At 34.0% G+C, this 19,346-nt stretch overlaps 4 protein-coding genes across 7 annotated transcripts; 1 reads left to right on the top strand and 3 right to left on the bottom strand.

Annotated features, from left to right (window-relative positions):
* Positions 1–570: 570 nt before the first annotated feature.
* Positions 571–4,165, top strand: LOC103864056 (acyltransferase-like protein At3g26840, chloroplastic). 2 transcript variants are annotated; one of them, XM_033289918.1, is made up of 13 exons: positions 571–1,166; positions 1,250–1,301; positions 1,377–1,432; positions 1,511–1,669; positions 1,742–1,845; positions 1,923–2,027; positions 2,131–2,252; positions 2,391–2,499; positions 2,589–2,719; positions 2,951–3,320; positions 3,380–3,493; positions 3,580–3,665; positions 3,744–4,159. In XM_033289918.1, exons 1-13 carry the CDS (start codon positions 815–817, stop codon positions 4,051–4,053), a joined length of 2,070 nt encoding a protein of 689 aa, XP_033145809.1. In that variant the 5' UTR covers positions 571–814; the 3' UTR covers positions 4,054–4,159. The 2 variants fall into 2 exon arrangements, with proteins under 2 accessions (XP_033145809.1, XP_018513792.1); XM_018658276.2 differs by having other exon boundaries at positions 1,086–1,168; positions 1,236–1,301; positions 1,742–1,846; positions 1,924–2,027; positions 3,744–4,165.
* A 1,525-nt stretch (positions 4,166–5,690) lies between these two features.
* Positions 5,691–8,757, bottom strand: LOC103864055 (protein FAM214A). Of its 3 annotated transcripts, none has more exons than XM_009141821.3 (5): positions 8,393–8,757; positions 6,800–8,100; positions 6,633–6,713; positions 6,206–6,523; positions 5,691–6,116 (listed from the first exon to the last, which is right to left on the bottom strand). In XM_009141821.3, the coding sequence occupies exons 2-5, from the start codon at positions 7,958–7,960 to the stop codon at positions 6,060–6,062; spliced, it is 1,617 nt and encodes a 538-aa protein (XP_009140069.1). In that variant the 5' UTR covers positions 7,961–8,100; positions 8,393–8,757; the 3' UTR covers positions 5,691–6,059. The 3 variants fall into 3 exon arrangements, with proteins under 3 accessions (XP_009140069.1, XP_018514210.1, XP_018514211.1); XM_018658694.2 differs by having other exon boundaries at positions 8,397–8,757; XM_018658695.2 differs by having other exon boundaries at positions 8,401–8,757.
* A 260-nt stretch (positions 8,758–9,017) lies between these two features.
* On the bottom strand, positions 9,018–12,646 carry LOC103864054 (uncharacterized protein At2g33490). Its single transcript, XM_009141820.3, has 11 exons — positions 11,953–12,646; positions 11,563–11,635; positions 11,389–11,460; positions 11,254–11,315; positions 11,091–11,159; positions 10,961–10,989; positions 10,670–10,868; positions 10,361–10,579; positions 10,213–10,266; positions 9,348–10,125; positions 9,018–9,249 (listed from the first exon to the last, which is right to left on the bottom strand). Exons 1-11 carry the CDS (start codon positions 12,067–12,069, stop codon positions 9,227–9,229), a joined length of 1,695 nt encoding a protein of 564 aa, XP_009140068.1. The 5' UTR covers positions 12,070–12,646; the 3' UTR covers positions 9,018–9,226.
* Positions 12,647–12,959: 313 nt separating this feature from the next.
* Positions 12,960–18,987, bottom strand: LOC103864053 (NAC domain-containing protein 104). The gene is made up of 2 exons (XM_009141819.3): positions 17,202–18,987; positions 12,960–17,070 (listed from the first exon to the last, which is right to left on the bottom strand). Exons 1-2 carry the CDS (start codon positions 17,380–17,382, stop codon positions 16,643–16,645), a joined length of 609 nt encoding a protein of 202 aa, XP_009140067.1. The 5' UTR covers positions 17,383–18,987; the 3' UTR covers positions 12,960–16,642.
* Between the last annotated feature and the right edge of the window lie 359 nt (positions 18,988–19,346).

Below are 19,346 nucleotides of genomic sequence, written 5' to 3'. Positions count from 1 at the left end.
AGTAACTGATGCTTTGGCTATTCTTAAGGCAGAGTTGGATGCATATGTTGCAAATGCCAAATCTCTGGTGATATTATTGGATTCACAGGTTCTGGTTAGGATGTTGCAGGCTAAGGACTCAAGGACAGGGATTAGCGGCATCATGTTCCATATTCTGAGGCTGATGTAATGGCAAAATCAGATATCTCCTTCTGTGAACTTAGTCTCCTTTGATGCAAGGCCGGCTAAATAGAGGGACAAACGGTGCGACCGTTCCGGCCCTGCATGTGTTCCTCCGTATAGCAATAGTCAAGGGACCCAATTTTTTTATAAATTTATATTTTTATACAAAAGAAATAAAAAGTCCATAAATATTTGATATATATATACATTTTCATCACAAACTATACAAAATATTACTGCTTAAATTTTAAAAATATTTTATATATTATTTAAATATAAATTTTAAAGGGTTAAAACATTTTTCTGCCGTAGGACCTTTACAGTGTTAAAGGCCCGGCCCTGCCTTGATGCAGGATAAACCTTTATCTATGCAATGAATCGTAGTTTGACCCCCAAGAAAATGAACACCAGTTTTGAATTTAATTTCGTAAAACCAAGTCTAAATCGAGTCAAAATTAAATTCGAACCAAAATGTCAACACCTAACCGACCTAAGACAAAAGAAGAAAAGAGTGGAAAGAAAGAAATGCGGAGACGCATCTGCTGTTTTCTCGTGAGCACGAGATTGTCGTGTTCCATCGCTTGAAGATGAAGTTGGAACAACCAAAACATTCATCTACCGAGAAAACCGTCGGACTCGAGTTTTCTCGTCAATGGCGCTTACCACAGTTCGCATTACCGATGGAATCTGTCCCGTCTTCTCCTCAGGTGGTTCCAGAAGAGCTCACAATCTCCATTTTTCCCACCTCAAGTCAACCCGAAGATTGACCTCCGTCGCCGCGCCTGGACGCCGCCGGTACAGAGCGAAAGTGACTGCGACGGTGAATCCGTATTCGAACACGGAGGCGGCGCGGCCAGAGGAGAGGAAGAGCTTGAGGGATTTTTTGTCTGAAGCTGAAAATTTTTACACATCAGAGGGCGGAGATGGAGGTCCGCCTCGGTGGTTCTCTCCATTACAGTGTAGCTCACACGCTGCAGGATCTCCTCTTCTCCTCTACATACCTGGTTCGTCCTTTTGATCCATTTAACGAAAACGTATTCCTCAAGTTAACGAAACTCTTAAATAAATAAATAAATAAAAACTACAGGGATGGATGGTACTGGACTAGGGCTCATTCGCCAGCACAGGAGACTTGGAGAGTAAGTAATCTTTGATTCTCACTTTACACTCAATTCTTGTTTCTAATCTTATTGCCTTTTTGATCATATATATAGGATATTCGACGTATGGTGCCTTCACTTTCCAGCTATGGATCGTACACCTGCTCGAGGTGCCTTCTTATCTGTTGTTTCATTATCCTTTTATATAATCTAATGGATTATTAATATTTATTTATGTAATTTTTCAGACATTGTGAAACTCATTGAGAGGACAGTTAGGTCGGAGTACTACCGTGTCCCAAATAGACCTATTTATATAGTTGGAGAATCTGTTGGAGCTTGTCTTGCTCTAGATGTTGCAGCAAGTAACCCTGACATTGATATTGTCTTGATTCTTGCTAATCCAGGTATATAATGAGATTACTCGCTTTCTCTTGATTCTATTGTCTTCTGCTCATAATAGACACTCTTTGATGCAGTCACAAGCTTAAACAACTTCATGTTGCAACCTTTATCGAGTCTACTGGAAACATTGCCAGACGAAGTTCCCAGCTTAATAGAAGAGAATTTTGGGTTTAAAGAAAGTAAAGTTTAAAGTCCTTCTTGTATAATCTTCCAGGTTGTGCTTGAAAGTCAGGACTAACTATGTTTTATTATATAGGTTATCCGTTTTCAGCAATGTTCGAGAGTATGTTGAATGAAACTGTCGCGCAGATGGGTGGAGGGATCCTAGGAGACATCATTGCAGCCTCAGCTAATCTGCCTGTAAAATTCCATTTTGGGAAAATCATTTTGTTTAGTGCATAGTGTTTAACTAGTAATGTGATCTTGTTAGGATAATAAACTCATGAAAACAAATTATTTACAGAGTCTGATTAGGATATTTCCTAAGGACACACTTCTATGGAAGCTTCAACTGCTTAAGTCTGCTTCAGCATCTGCTAAGTCCCACATGTACACTGTCAAAGCCCAAACACTAATACTTCTAAGGTTCATAAACTAATAAACTTTTCTGTTTTCATTATTAGTTTTTTTTTTTAACACGTTTCCATTATTAGTTATAAGTGGAAGTTTGTTTGTAAAGAATGGTATTATCTGGAACCTGAGTTGTACCTTTGGCTATTGCAGTGGACGTGACCAATGGTTACGGAACAATGGAGACATTGAAAGACTCCGGTTTGCATTGCCAAAATGTGAAGTCCGTGAGTTTTATAATAATGGACAGTTCCTCTTCTTGGTAAGGTGCTCCTTATAACGATAGATTCATCAAGATTGTAAGTTTGGTTTACTAATCTACGGCTCAATTGATCTACAATATATGTTTAGGAGGATGGGGTAGATCTTGCAACTATCATCAAAATTTCTTATTACTATCGCCGTGGGAAAATACTTGATTACATTTCAGATTACACTCTGCCTACTCCTTATGAGCTCAAAGAGTTTGAACAATCACAAAGGTAAGTAACACAATAATCTGCTTCTAAAATAATAATAATAATATTTTTTTGTCAACAAAATAATAATAATAATAAATACTATAGTCTGCTCCTAAAAAAAAATATTTGCGTCAATAATAACAATAATAATAATAATAATAATAATAATAATAATAATAATAATAATAATAATCTGCATCTGCTACTTTAACCAAACACTGAAGAGTGAAGTGTTATGTTTCTCTGTCTCAGATTGCTAACAGCTGCTACTGCTCCAGTATTTCTCTCAACGCTAGACGACGGTACAGTAGTAAGATCGCTTGAAGGAATACCTTCGGAAGGACCGGTTCTGTATGTTGGCAATCACATGCTGTTTGGTCTCGAACTGCGTCCAGCAGCGATTCATTTCCTGAAAGAGAGAAACATTCTGTTGCGTGGCCTTGCACATCCAGTGATGTTCACCAAAAAGATAGGCTCAAAGCTCCCTGACATGCAGATGTTCGACTCAGCTAGGATTATAGGCGCAGTTCCTGTCTCGAATATGAACTTCTACAAGCTGCTTCGTTCAAAGGCTCATGTGGTTTTGTATCCTGGAGGTGTCCGTGAAGCCTTGCACAGAAAGGTAACCAATGATTCTCCATGTTTGGCTTTTGGAGAGGCTAATGATATAGTTTTCTGCAGGGTGAAGAATACAAGTTGTTTTGGCCTGAACATTCAGAGTTTGTGAGGATTGCATCTAAATTTGGAGCAAGAATCATTCCTTTTGGTGCTGTTGGAGAAGATGATCTCTGTCAAGTGAGAACAACTCTCTTGTTCGTTCTTGTTTTTTGTGTTCAGTCAGTAACTTTGTTGAGCAATGGAATGATATATATATATCACAGATGGTTTTGGATTACAATGATCAAATGAAGATACCATTCTTGAAGAATCTCATAGAAGAGATAACACATGACACTATTAAGCTGAGGTACTTTTTATATATTCGATCATTTTTCAAGATTGTATATAAATGACATTTGATTGTGAACATCTGGAATATGATTAGGAACGATGAAGAAGGAGAACTGAGGAACCAAGATTTGCATATGCCTGGATTCATTCCAAAGATTCCGGGACGGTATTACGTATATTTTGGGAAACCGATAGAAACAAAAGGTAGAGAGAAAGAGCTACATGATAAAGAGAAAGCTCATGAGGTTTACTTGGAGGTCAAGTCTGAAGTAGAAAGATGTATGACCTATTTGAAGACCAAAAGAGAAACTGATCCTTACAGAAACATACTGCCGAGGTTGCTTTATTACCTCTCACATGGTTTCTCTTCTGAAGTCCCAACCTTTGATCTCCCTAATCATTAAACTTAATATGTGTTAATTTTTCGAACAACATCTACTATATACTAATATTAATGGGAGATAAGTGTTGTTTTAACCGAAAGCTTTAGTTTGATATACTTTACAATGAGTATCACTACGACTTCTTTGATAACTTTGATTCAAGTAAGAGTATTTCTCATGCTTAGCCATATTGCTTCTGGTAAACCTCAGAAATATCCGCCATAAATATTACTCATCCTTAGATATTAACCATATTACTTCTGATCTTGGAGAACCTATTTTAGCCCAGACGTCATGTCTTGATCTAACACGAATAGAAAAGGCAGAATTTTTTGTTGAAATGGAGTTAGATAAACTATTTCCTAAACTAATTGCAGGTGACGACAAGCAAGTAAACATCTATTTGGTTGAAGTAAGAAACTGTTTTGTTTTTTAAATCAAAAGAAAATATGCAGTGATTTCAAATATTAATTTATTAGATTGATTTATTAATAGTGAATGTAATGTATAAAGAGATTACAAATTATTTATAATACATAAAAGTTTTCAAAAATTTAGCGCAGTAACGACTATATATTACAAATATATAAATAATTTGATGTTCGGTTTAATTTTTGAGAGTATAAACAATAATTTATCATAATGGTGTTTGAATTAACATAGCATAAACAAAATAACTGAAGTTCTGTTCATTTAAATATTTATTTATTTTATATCTGTAAAAAAAAAATATAACTATCATTTACCCCTTGGATGATAGATTGGTCACTGTGATTCTTGTAGGTTGATTTGGAATCAAAAACATATTCTGAAGTTATTTGAATCCATTTCTTAATAATATATGTATTAATAAGGTAATTTTGAAATGATTAGGTCTACATGTGCCGATGAAACATCTAATTCAGTATTGAAAAGAAGAAAAAAGTTAACTGAAATAAAGAGTAACCATTAATCATTTATCTAATTGACTTCTTATTTTTATATTGATTTGATTTGATGCTATATAAAATATATTTTAAAAATATATATTTACATGTTTTTCTTGGTTTAGAATTTTCTATATGAAAGACACTTCAGAAATATAATAATTATCTATTTACCAATAATATATTCTGTTTGATTGATAAAAATTGTCTTGAAAAATAAATCTATAGATCCTGTCTAATTTACATGAAAAGAAAAAAAAATGATCTAATTTGTTTGTCAAAGAGTCGGCACAAGTATTCGCTTCCCTTATTATTTGTGTAGGGAGAAATCAGAAATAGATAAAGTTGACTTTTGTTATGCATCAGTGGACGGTGATTGATACTGATTCAGTAGCTGTGTTATCTATCAATCAACGACAACAACACATCAAATTCTTACACTAAGATGTTTGTCCTGTGCTTCAACAAGTAGCTGCAATTTTTATAAAAATCATAATATTTTAGGAACATATAAATAATGGGGTTTATAAGATCTTTTTTTTAAGTGGTTTATAAGATCTTACAAACATGGAAATAAACTTTTGCCCAAGTGAGTTCATTACTCTCGATCTCGACATCCTTTATGGTTACGTGGCCTCAAACTAAACATACATCCATTCATTTTTTATGCGAAAATTTTAAAAGTCTGAATTCAATACAAGATTTTATTGATCTATTTATAAAACAAGGTTGTAAGTTGTAACCTGTATATATGAATAGCTAAACAAAGAGCTTGCGATAATGTACACCGCAAATCAAACAAACCGTAGAGAGCAAGACTTGTAACATTTTTGTTGCTTCTAGTATTTTAATATTTCACAAATGCTGAAAAGGTTTACCTAATTAAAAGATAGTATTAAAAGATAAACAAAAATAATTTGAACATGATATGTTTTCATGAACTTAGATCGTAAAATATATGTGAAGCATCCATTAGCCGCTCGTTTCTGCCGAAACTTTGGAAGCACAACCTTGAGGAGGAGGGAGACGATGGTGCCGTGACTCACAAGAAATCTATGTGCAATTTTTTTTTAAAAGTTTGTCCTTCAAACAAAAAGAGTTTCAATTGGTTACGTCGAAGTATCTCGGATTTTCTGGGTAATGATACTCCACATTCAACTGCAATTTCAGAAGCAAAATCCGCGTTTGCGTTTGTGTAGAAATTAGCCCAAAAAAGGAGAAAAAACGATGTTATCAAATGAGCATACCTTTCCTTCATCAGAATCGGTGTGCCGTTGAGGAAACACGACTCTCAAATCGTTGTATAAATAGAATCTCCTCTCTTCATCATCCAAACTTTTCTTTTGACCTAATTTTGAAGCTTTCTTGCGTGAAGGGCAAATAAATTTAAGATGAAGAGCGTAGCGTAAGACTCCAGATTTTGAACAGCATTGTCCTGTTTCTCTGTAAGTCTGACGACACTTCGTGTTCTCACACTCACTTAGCGAATGGAACTCATCAACTGAATCAGATTTGGCTTTTGTCGGAACAGAAGAGGCCAGAGTAACCTTTTGCCGCAGGAAAGTCTGATCATCACAACACAAGAATTGATCAAACATTGAATCAAAAGCAAATCTGAAACCTAAAACGAGATAACAAATAAGTGAAGCAACGGGATGAAACGTTCGAGGTTACCTTTGTACCTTGTGGCATATCAGTTAAGTCATAGTTACAGAGGAAAGTGTGAAGAGGTGTCTTTTCAGGGTTACTCAGAACCTGCAACAAAGCAGAGAAGCTTCTACCATGAACTAGTCGTCAAACTCTAATTCATTACTTGGAAAAAAAAAGAGACAAGAGGGTACCAGTTGTATCCGACCCTTCATAGGGATCCGCAACCGGCTGTTAATGGTCTGAGAATCAGAGCTGTTTTGATTCTTTTTAAATTTCTGTGCCCACAATTTATTTGACGAAGATCCACCAGAGAGATCTATGGAGGCATAGTATAATAAGAAGCAATCATCACCAACACTTGTTACTGAGAATGGAAGCTTCTGTGCTTTTGGAGAAATGTTTCCACCAGCAATACTAAGGATGGCAAGAAACCCATCGATCTGATTAGTGTGCCCATATGAATATCTTCCTGACAAGAGTGACTCTTCAAAAGAACCAATCAATGATCTTTGAATGGTACGTCCACTCAAGCTTCTACCGAACCTTTTACATGGAGATGTATTAGCAACTGATTCAATACCTCTCTCCATTGAAAACTCTCTCTGGATAGTATTAGCATCATCAAACAAACTACGATGGACAGTCCTGAGTTCAGCTTCTTCATCTGTATTCCTTAAACAGACACCATCGTCAAAAATGTTCCCATTTTGTAGAGCTTTCATTCTCTCAGAAAACCTCGGGCCAAGAGGTGAGGGAGTCAGTGTCGGAGAGACAGATATAATATTCATATGGCATGGTAACGGCTTAGCGGGTACTAAGCAAGCGTCACCCTTTGTGTTTGTGGGATGAAGATCACTGGAGTCGTCGAGCAATGGACCATCCGTGAAAACCATAGATGAAAGTTTACTACTCCTGTGTGAGGAGGAGAGATTGGCCTTCTTGTGATTTTGTGCATTAGAGAGACCACTAGAAGTCAAATGTTGGTTGCTGCAGCTGATATCCATCTGGTCTCCTCTAAATTTTTCAGGGAAAAGAGTTTTGAGAGGAGAGCTTACTCGTTTCCTGACTAACGACGACCCACCAGTAATATCAACTTCACGCGGTCCGGTAACATGTTCATTACTCGATGAGCTAGTTTCATTTGATTCGAAACCAACTATCCTTCTAACTTCATTTCGACTCCAATGAACGTTATCCACGGAGGAGCAGAGGCTTCCCTCACTACCTCTGTTAACAACGTCTGAATCATGGAGAATGGTGCTTACAGGCACACTTTGAGAGAAACTGCAACTTGAAGCAGAGGACAAAGCTTCAAGAGCTTCCTCATCTGAAACAGTCTGTGGAACACCCATAACCAATGCTCAAAGGACCTTAGAACTAAGAATCAGTCAATAAGCATACACAAGCGACTTAGATCAGACACGTAGCACTGTGAAGCAACATATATATTGAGGATAGTAGAGACTATGGAGTTGATAGCTGTCACACTCTCCTGAAATGATCAAAAATGGAGAACAAGAAGAAGAATCAACAACATATACACCACAATTCAGCTTAGTTTCCAAAAACTATTCTCTAACAGAGTCTTGAGATGAATCACAACAACACAAATTTGATCAATGAACATTACTGATATAAGCATAACCATTGTCAATGTTTCTTAAGCCTGAAGCAGATAAACACAATCACAGATTATTCAGAACATGAGATAAAGTGATCAAACAATGAAGAGCAATCACATGATCATCTATAATGGTAAAATCAAAAGAATGGATGATCCGTACGCACGCACTGATGGAAGGAATGGAAAGGAAATCCAAAATCGGCGATCATTTACGGAAGAATGTAGAAGATGATGATGATGATGATGAATGAGACCTCTTCTCTCTTGATCTCTCTCTCTCTCTCTCTGGCCTTGTTCTTCGTCGTGCTTATAAACAAAGCCCAACATCGTCGCATCACCATTTCCATCCCTCTCCCTCTTTTCTATTTTCCCCCTTTTTCTTTTTCTTTTTATTTTTATTTTCTAGTTTTACAACCATTTCGCCTAATTTTCGTTTTCTTTTTGTTTTGCCAAACGGCATAATAAATTAATTAAAACGTTACTCCTTTTCAGTCTCACACATCAATCACCAGCTCAGAATGTAACAGCCGCAGTATTTTACGCAAAATTAGGCACCATCCAATACTCTCCTCAAACTGTGACTAACAATTTTTTTAAAAAAAAGAAGGGGGGGACAAGATAGCAGCATGTTAGAAATCAGATTTCACTTTTCATATAAGGGAAACAAATGCCATAATCAGAAAAAAAAAAAACAATATTTACTTTTGGCTTTAAGTTTAAACCACCAAAATAAATTCTTATGAGTTTTGCAAGGCCATATTTCATATAATTTCATTTTCTTTCTCTAAATTTTCAGTAAACAATAAATAATTCTGTTTAAAGTGAAAAAGTTACATAAGGGAAACAAAAACGGTCTAAGGTGACAAATTAGGAGATTCAAAAACTAAACAATTACAAAAATATCTGACTTCTGTATTTACTTATGCCTCCTCTCTCTGTCTCTAGTCTTTACAACCCCAACGTTTTTATCAAACGCCACGTCCCTATACAAGCTTCATCGTTCAATCAGTTTTACTCCTGCGTTTGACAAAAACAACTCTTGTCTTTAAATCAGGGGTCATGATGATGAAGTTCTAGCAGTTTCAAGATTACAAAAAAAAAAAAGAGTTCGTTACCTCTTATTTGACCGCTGTGTGCAACTTCCCCGACTCGAGACCGAGAGAGCGATCTCAGATTCATCAAAGACGCTGGAGTTAGCGGTAGAGGCGGTGGAGACACGACTCTGTTCTGGTTCGTTTCGGGCAAGTGACGTTGACCCATGCCTCTTGAAGGTATGGAGTAGCTTCTTGGTACAACCAAAGGTGGAACCGGAAGTGGTGATGCTACAATGGTTGTGGACGCAACCACACTACTTCTTTCTTGATTCCAAGTGGTTATAGGAGCTGAGTGACCAGTCAGACCAGGAGATTTCGAGCGCCGTGGTGGCGGTGCTAGTTGACCCGGTGGTCTTGGAAGCTCATGGAGTTCGTTGATCCGTGGAGAAGAAGAAGCCAGCGGAGGTGAAGCGGTAGGAGACATCCTTGGAGAAGATGACTGGTGGGTCTGAGCCGGAACTGGAAGACGAGTTGATGATGGTTTGACCGGTCCAGAAAACGCGTGTCTTGGTGCAGCTTCTGGCTGAGGAGTTTCTGAAGGACGAGGAAGACGGGAATAGAGGTTGCTTTCAACGGTTTTTATCGGTTCAAGGGGAGATGAATGCCATAAGTGTGCGCTGTGGTTTGCTTTGGTGACCGGTTTTGTGAAGGACTTTGAATCGACCGGTGTTGGTAATACGTAAGCATTTGCAGACGGAGTCATCTGCCTTGTCTGCTTAACCGGGAACAAAGGTGCTGAATGGCTGCTCCTTCTGCGATCTCGGTATATCGAGTTCTCTTCTCTATGATCTGCATTTACCTGCATTGCATCAGAGAGTATGACTTCAATGCAGAGTCCATATTACTATTAGAGTGTTAGAAAATGTTAAATGAAGAAAAAACATACTGTTGCTGATCCTGCTGGTGAAGGGCGTGGAAACGAGAGATCTGTTTCATCAATCTACAGAAATATAGCAGTCATATGAGCTTATTTCTATTTGATAAAATAAGCTTTTCATTGACAATTCAGGTTCGTTTCAATATTCAAAAGTTACCTTCATCGATCCTTGTGGTGTAGGTAGGGCTTCTACTCGCTGCTCACTTGTTATGTAATCAAAACTGAGTTCTCCATCTCTGTTAACATCATCCTCACTACATTCCGTTTCGTTCTCGTTAGCAGAGAGCTCACAGTCGATGTGTTGTCGCTTTGCAGCAATCCTGACTTGTTGCTCTACTGACTCTAGCGATTTTAGACCAGCCAAGAACATATGCATCTATCCAAATTTAAAAGAAAGAAAGCATAAGAGACACTAATTTGAGCAATTGCAGATCACAGAGATAGTAACCTTATTTCGAAAAGGTACCTGAGCAGTGTGGTGGCGGGCAGCTTGTGTGAGGAGACTTCGAGCTTGTCCTTCCTTGAGAGATTTCAATCGGAAAATGCACAAAGTGGCTTCGTCTTGTAGCTCATCACGAGCAGTCTCCAACTGTCTCCGAACAAGTCTCTCCCCTTTACCGCCTTTAAGGTGTACCTTGTCTTTCATCATGTGCTTAACCACGTCTCTGTAAGTAAAGACTCTTTAGAGGTTTAGGCAACAAATAATCAAAGCCAAAACTGAGAAACGAAAAATACTACATTGCAAAAAATAACTGACCTCTTTTCTTCACATTGTTGCTTCATATCCTGAGAGGAAATGAAAAAAAAAAAGAGGAGATTAATAAGTTCGTTCCCTGTCCACTTAAAATTTACCTCTTAACTTTCAAAAGACTAAAGTTAGAGCATACCTCGACGGTTCTAAGCTCATTGAGAAGTGACTCTGAAGGTTTTGTAATGGTCTTGAATATTTGAGAACGCTGAAGTAAAAAGAGAATGAAAAAACAAGAACTTGTCTCAGTTTGTTCAGAATTATACATAGTGCTTAACCGAAAGTACAAGGTTACAACTTACGTAAGTGTCGACGAGTTTTTGGAGCTCAAACTGAACTTGACCCAACTTGAGTAAAATTCTACCTGCACAAGAAAGAAAAATATGTTAGAGCATGTCAAAGGTCCATCGTAGATGAATCTTCAAACACAAACTGACCACTTTCTTCATCATTATGCGGAGAGATCTGCTCCAAGCATGAACCCATTTCCCCCAGTGATTCAGAGAACTCTGACATTACCAAAGAAAATGATTAAAGACTAACAAAAAATCAATCTTGAAAGAAAGACATGCAATTTAAGTAAGAAACAACAAAACTGAATGTCTATGTACCGTAAGCGCTATTGGCCGTGGCAGCAGCAACAGAGAGCAACCTATCATAACTCTCTCTCATTTCTTGCATATCCTGAAAATAACAAGAGTACTAATTATACACCATAAATAACCATTCTTTTAATTTTAATATCATTAAAATCAAATATTCCAGTCTAAATTTCTCAAAACAACCAACTAACAAACACTAGTTACTATTTCGATCTCTTACCATAACTAAATGTTAATTTCAAAATTGAGGGTTTGTTTCTATGGAATTTGACTTAGTTACAGTTCTGGTCGGAAAAAACTCGAAACAGAACATCAAAAAGCAAACAACCCAGCGAATTAAACAAAAAAAAAAAAATCCTAAGATACCCCCCAAAGTCTCTTCTAGAACAAAAGTTGTACCTTGGCAGCTCGAACAAGCCCATCAATCTGTGGCGTGTGAAAGATCTCCCCAATATCAATCGCATCTACCTTAGGCAATGCGAATCTCCTTAACCTCCCTAACGATGCTTTCATCATTTCTCCCAATATACCCTAATCGCGCGATCAACAGACCAAATTCCTCTTAACAAAATAGTAAGATTTCACAACAAATGAGATTTCACCAGAGGATAGAGAGAGAGACAGAGAGAGAGATGAAGTAAGATTCAAGTATTGTGGAATGTGTTCAATGCGACATTCAATGAAGAAAGAAAGAAAAAGCTCTAAAAAGTTCCTTTTTTTTCAATAAGTTGGTCAAAGAAGAAACAGATCGAAACATCTCTACCAGAAAGACGGAGACGAGACTAATATTGGACACGTGGCGAGATCTCACTGGTTCTGATTATTTTCCTTACACGCGGCGAGATCTCAACGGGTATAAAGGAGATGCGATGCGAGGGAAAAAGTCAAAAAGTCAAAGATTTATGACAAAGCGGCGGATACATCACCATTTTGGACTTGACCGGAAGATTTAAGATGGTCAAACATATCTGCCCTTTTTTCGTCAAGGAGTTTAGATTTGAACTTTCTTTTGAATCTTGATTTTCATTTCTATATAGATCATGTCTTATTACTATATATATATATATATTTGCATGTATATGAGCCGCTAATGAATATGATTACGACTCACGGGCAATAACGCTACTTAGCAAGGTAGGTGCGTAAGCCCACGGTGGAGGAAGGATCCTATGCAGTAATGGGAGTAACCAAGCCGGTGAATCTTCTGTTCCACATTACCAAACCCGAACCTTTTTTTTTTTGAACAACTACCAAACCCAATTTGAAATGAAACTACCATCTTCAACTTTACCAAACAAAATAAATTTTGGTTGATTCACATTTTAATACAAAACTAGAGTTGGATCCGCATGTTTGCGAGGATTTTATTTTCTAATATATTGATATATAGATATAAATATAAATATATATATATTTATATATATATGTATGGAATTATTGAATTTGGTGTTATACATAAAAACTTATTTTTGTTCTTTAAATTTTGTTTGATTAGAATTTAAGTTTATTATATTAAATATTTTTAGGTATGTATGCTAATTTACTAGGAAAGTTTAAATGTCTAATTTTGTTATAGTTATAGTGTGAATTCTAATTTTACAAGTTATGTAATATAATTTTAATATTTAAATTGCATTATAAAATAACAGATATTTATATATTATTAATTCATTTTCTGGTGTTTATAATTAATTTGATATATTTCTTTTTGTGTGTTTGTGTCAAAATTCATTTACGGTTTTTACAAACAAAATATACATGTTATTTTTAAAATTTGTCTCGTAATGATTAAATTGTTTTATATATTTCAAAAATAATTCAAAATAACATTATTGTAAAAACACTAAATGTAATATGAATCACTGTACATTTGTTTCGAGGTATAGTTGTGGTTAATTTAGGAAATTTGAATATATTTTACCTTCAAATATTTTTTAAATTTTTTTTTTGAGAAATCATTAGAAGGAAAGAGTACACACATTTTTTCTGACAATATATATAACATAATTATAGTCTGAAAAATATAGAATTAGGAAAACGCGCCAAGATCTCCATTGTGACCAGTGAAACCATACATCCATATTCTCCCTTGACAATTGAACTCGTAGTTAGTGGGAGAGGACTAGCCGGAGAAGGTGGAGGAAATAATTGACTGATCATATTTTTCTTGTACTCTTGTTTTCAAAAGACAACCAAAAAGAAAATTAGAGTTTAAAATTTTGGTGGAAGTATAACTTCTCTTTTTTCATTTGCAGTACTTCTCTTAGTGACCCCAACTTCTACATGCGTTACATTTAGAAAGAAGCCAGGGATATGTTACCCTTCAATATTAATCACCACAAGAACTCTTGCCACATCCAGCCTAATGCATCTCTCCGTACTGGGGTGGAGTTTTTGTGCTGAGCCTACTTGCTCCTAAAAACATTTAAGCCTTTTTCGGAGAACATATTGCAGGCACTCCATGGAGATCAATCCATATTGGGAGAGCTGATAAATTTGTTTTATGTGTGGAAGCCCTTGAATTCCACCCTTAATTGTACCATCAAAGGGATGTCTTATGTGCCAAGAGAGCTGTTCCAATACCCGAGCTTGAATTACCGGATTGTCTACGCGAAACAAAACTGTTGGAGCATGGATGAATTGGAGTCCAACATTGAGGGCTTGTCCAGCATAGACCACAGACGGTTTACAATCGCATGAACCTTACCTATGTGTGGTGTATCCCCAGTGAAGAATCCCACCAAGTAGTTGTCCATAGTGGTTGGGCGTTTTGTAGTATGTGCTCCGGAATCGTAATATTTGTATCTCCACTGTCATTCTTTGTATCTTTGATCTGAGTTTTAGGATTTGTTTGTTGATGTGTCACTTATGGTGGTGGAAGAGTCTCTTCGTCATCATTTGGTGGTGCTCCCATGACTCTGAAGTGCCAGATACGATGAAATTTGGAGAGTACGAAAACAAAAATTTTCAAAGAAAAATCATCCTAACGGTTAGGGCTTCAGTGTTTTCAGAGAAAGATCACACTCCATGATAGTCTTTGTTCTAAAAAAATAAAGCAAGTTAAATTTTCTAGAGATATTTGGTTCTCATAGCCCTAGATGTGACCATAATTAGAGAACTATCCTTCATAAATTAAAGATAATTTCGATTCCAATTTTACTCCTATAACTTATAATCCAATCCTTGCATAATGTCTTTAAAATGTCAGTCGATTGAAGAGAGAAGCCAGCGAAACATGACTTTATCCAATGAATTAAACCAATTTATGGGACCTCTCTGTTTCTACTGAAAAGACGTGATATTAGACAAATAAACCAACTCAATGATTCGAATTTGATAGCAACTATTGGTTTCTTTTTGCTAAATAATATTTATATTGTCAGCTAATTTAAAAATATAGTATTTAAATCCTCACTATTAAAAGAGGCATAATAGTAAACTGTAACGTATTATAATGATATATAGCCGATAACAAGTTACCACAAACATATAAGTATGATCTATGATCCAGTGAAAATTAACATGAGAATTAACAGGTAATATATATATTACCGTGTAAAACAAAATATTAGATCTATGTTAATATGTATGTTTGTTATATGTGCTACATGATAAGTAATAACTAATAGCTACGTTAACAATATTTTTAAATGATATATCAACTATTAACAACCTACAATAATGATTATTGCATGCTAACTTTGTTGTTTAACTCGTTAATTTAAATTTTAGTAACTAACTAATCTATTACATGATACATAATACTAAATTATAAATATTGTTATTATGTTATTGATTTGTTTAACGCGCCACATATAACACTTAACTTGCTAATCAAATAAGTATCTTAACATCTCTATAGTTTATAGTGTTAACATTTTTTACATTTATCATAGTTCTATAAATATATGGTAATACATGTGTTCTAACTATGATTCACTAGAAATACATACATAAGAAAATTACTAACCTTCAAAATTAATGGAATCACTATCATGAAATTCACTGGTTTTATCTAAATTTGGTGTCAGATCATTTTTGGATTTTGTCGTAGCTTTAGAAAATTGGCATCCAAAATTTTATGCATTATTAAAAAAAATGAAAAACCAATAAATTTTATGAATTATCAAAAAAGAATTTTACCTAATATATGAAAGAAAGATTATTAAAATGTAACTGAAATATTTTTTTTTGTTTTAACTAATATTTACGCACTCAACGAATGGAAAATATAATGTATAAATAGTATAGATAACAATTCAACATAATGATTTTATCATTTTATGTTATATAAACGTATTATGACCAGGACCATTTTGCTCCCAAAAAAAAAGACGTATTATGACTAGGAACATCTCATGACACTCCTTCAAATTCCGGGATTCAACCAACAAAAGATTTTTTTTTGGACAAAATTGTTCCGTTAATCTAGCTACTACTTAATATGATAGCTATTGCTTCGATGTGTATGTGTGTGTGTTTTTTTCTTTAGTTTATGTTTTTCTTATATGCATGTAATAAATTAGTTCATTTATTTCGTAAAAAAATGTCAATTTGATATATTTCACGTTGATTAAAAAAATGTAAAAATACTAATGTGTTTTTGTTTGATGTAAATTAACTACTAAAAATAATTAAATAAAAATCGATTGATTATTTAAAAGGTTAAAATAAATTTAATATGTAAAGTTGCATTGGAAATCTATAATGCTTTGTTGAAACAAAAAAAAAAACTTAAAATGACATTTTTAAAAAAGAGATAAGTATTACTTAATAAACATGTTTTGGTAAAGCCACTTTTCTTCTCTAAATTTTCTCTCAAAACTGAAAACTGGTCTAAAGGCAATTTAGGTATGCATCAACTAGCTGATAAAGTTTTGGACTACGGCGAGGTATGGAGAATCTAATACTCTGGTTCCAAGAGCTATTATTATTGTTATGCAATATTCATTCATTCTGGTTCTTATAAACTGATCTTTACAAATTGTGCTCTCTTTTTTATTCGTAGCATAATTACAAAATTAGTATAATTATAGCTAAACTAACCCACCCTTTTTAAAGAACACCTTGATAAAGCCATCAGAAGAAGCTAAGGTGTAGAATGAGATGGAGGAAGAACATTTCCATCGTTCTCTCTAAGAAGATCCAAACTCTTTGCAAAAACACTTTCTTCTTCTTCTTCTTTCTCTTCTTTGGATTCAAATTCAGGTTTTATTTTGCGGAAAACATGGCACAAAACCCAATCAGTCTCTGAAACTGACAATGGGAGGCTAATTTCATCCATGAACCAATTATATTGTGAAGGTTCGTCTTCATCTGACAAAAGAATATCATCGGACTCTTCTTCGTGATCAACAAGAGTAAATGGACGTTTGATACCGACTAATGCATCATTATTCTTTGGATCTAAAACATCAGTGTCTTCTCCGATTTGTTTCCAAATACTATGAGAGTTGGTAGTAACTTGGCTACTTAGTTTTTTGCAATAAAAGTACAAATCCGTTTCTCTTGGGTAGCCTGAAAGAAAAAAAAGAAACATAGATCAAACATATTTCATTAACAAGATAAACCTTACAAGATCCAAACTTTTTTAACCCTTTTCACAGCTCATAAACAAAACCCTAGATTATACATTGGGGAAAACTTACCAGGCAAGTCACGAGGATGTTTTGAGAATATATCATGACACTCTTCAGGTACATACCGTACATTACGAATTTTCATTGGTTGTTCTTCCATATCATTTTTGGTCAATAAATATTTTGAAATCTCACAATCTGTTGGACGAAACCTGAATCCTACAGGCAAACCTCTGTGTTTTAGTTCCATTATTTAAGATTTTGTGATGCGAGAGATCGTGCTTCCAAATTGGTTGGTTATATAGTGTCGCTGAAAGTTATAAATAGCCAGGTTTTAACTAGCGCGTGTAAACAAATAAAGGTTACAAATTAATGAAATGGATTTTTTATGATAATCGTTTATAGTATAATATTTTCATAGTTTTTAATAACAGATTAAATTAGATACAAATTTTAAATTATTATAGATGATAAAACTTCAATATTTATATTAGTAATCAATGTATTAAATTATGTTCTTTTATTTCAAAGTTTTATTTATGTGATGTAGATTTTGGATCAAAATCTTTTATGTAGTAATAACTAAATTAGGAAATTTGTATTTGAAATTAACTAATATTGTATTTAGACTGAAAAGAAATCACGTGGTACTGAAAATATTATTAAAAAATCACAAATATAAAACATTAACAAGATAACGATAGTTTAGGAGTGTTTAATCCAGTAAAACCGAACCAAATCGAAATAGAAAAAATGTTCTGGATTTGGTAGTACTGAATAAACCGGATGGATGTTATTTTTAAGAAACTGCAGTATATGTATGTCTGCCGAAAAAAACCAAAGAAACCGATTAATTCAGATATATTAGTATACTTATATATAAATTGTATAATAATCTGGATTTGATCAATATTTTCAAAACAACAAGAGAAATTGGTTTATAATATTAGTCATTAAAATTACAAATTAAATATGAGATAAAAAATAATGATGATGATATTATCGGTAGATATTATTAATATCTACTTATTAATTAAATATCCTAAATATCATGATAATTGTATATTAAAATATATTTTAAAAATATTAGTATATATATGTAAAATAGGTTGATGTTTATTAATTATTTAAAATATAATGATAAATATATAGATATAAAAATAAAAAATTAAATAATAATATTAATTAGACAAATGACTTATCTTAAAATCATGGAAAAATTCTAAGTAAGCAAATTAACTAAAATCACGGAGAAGATGACAATTAAGCAAATTCACTTCTCAAGTAATAGTATAGATTAGTACTAATGACGGTTTGAGTTATCAAATTTACTAGATTTGAATGTCTATCGTTGTAACTATTTCTTAAGACGATTTTCTTCTTTCCTTAATTATATCCCAATTGTTGTTGATCCGACCTTTTAAAGGATGCTTGAAATTCCAATCAAACTACAACTCATTGTTCTCCTTCTTCTCTGCCTTAACTATGAAGAAACAAAAAGGACATTCCTTTTTTCTCTTCCTCATCATCAGTATCAAGTTCAAGAATCCAATTCCAATAGCCACAACATAAAGTTTCTTTAATATGAACAAACTAAAATAAAATAGATTTAAACCAATTCACCCAAATGTTCTTTACATTGATTATTTCAAGACATGCTTTATTTAGATTGTTTCTTGTTACAATTAAATTTACTACTCTACGAGTCCAAAATTTACATTTAAAATCACGTTCTAGATCAGAATTGTGATCACTTCTAGTGAGCTTGCAAATGTTATATTACCATCTTTTTATCTTTACATATTTTAATTTGATAAATCTTGCTTCCTAACCTACCGTATAATTTCAATAAAATTAATTAAAAAACAGTTTTAAATTTGTTAAAAACAGTTTTAAATTTGTTTTTGATCTAGTTAACATATTAATATCTTACTAATTAATAAAATACTAAAACTTAGATTATAGAGATTTTACCATATTTAGATATTTGAATTATATAGTTTTCTTAAAAACATAACCATTATCACTAAAATATCAACTCCGATTGAGAATCGGAAACAATGATTTTTTTTTGTTGGTAAAAATGTTAAAATTTCATTACCAATTTTAATTTTTGACAGAATTACAGAGTAAACCAGAAGCAGAAAATAAAAAACAACTAAACTAATTAAACAATAACTCAAACTGAACAAGAAGGGGAAGATACAACCAACT

The sequence above is a fragment of the Brassica rapa genome, chromosome A04, assembly GCF_000309985.2.
Source record: "Brassica rapa cultivar Chiifu-401-42 chromosome A04, CAAS_Brap_v3.01, whole genome shotgun sequence".
Classification (NCBI taxonomy): Eukaryota; Viridiplantae; Streptophyta; class Magnoliopsida; order Brassicales; family Brassicaceae; genus Brassica; species Brassica rapa.
This window is presented reverse-complemented; position numbering and strand designations above follow the sequence as displayed.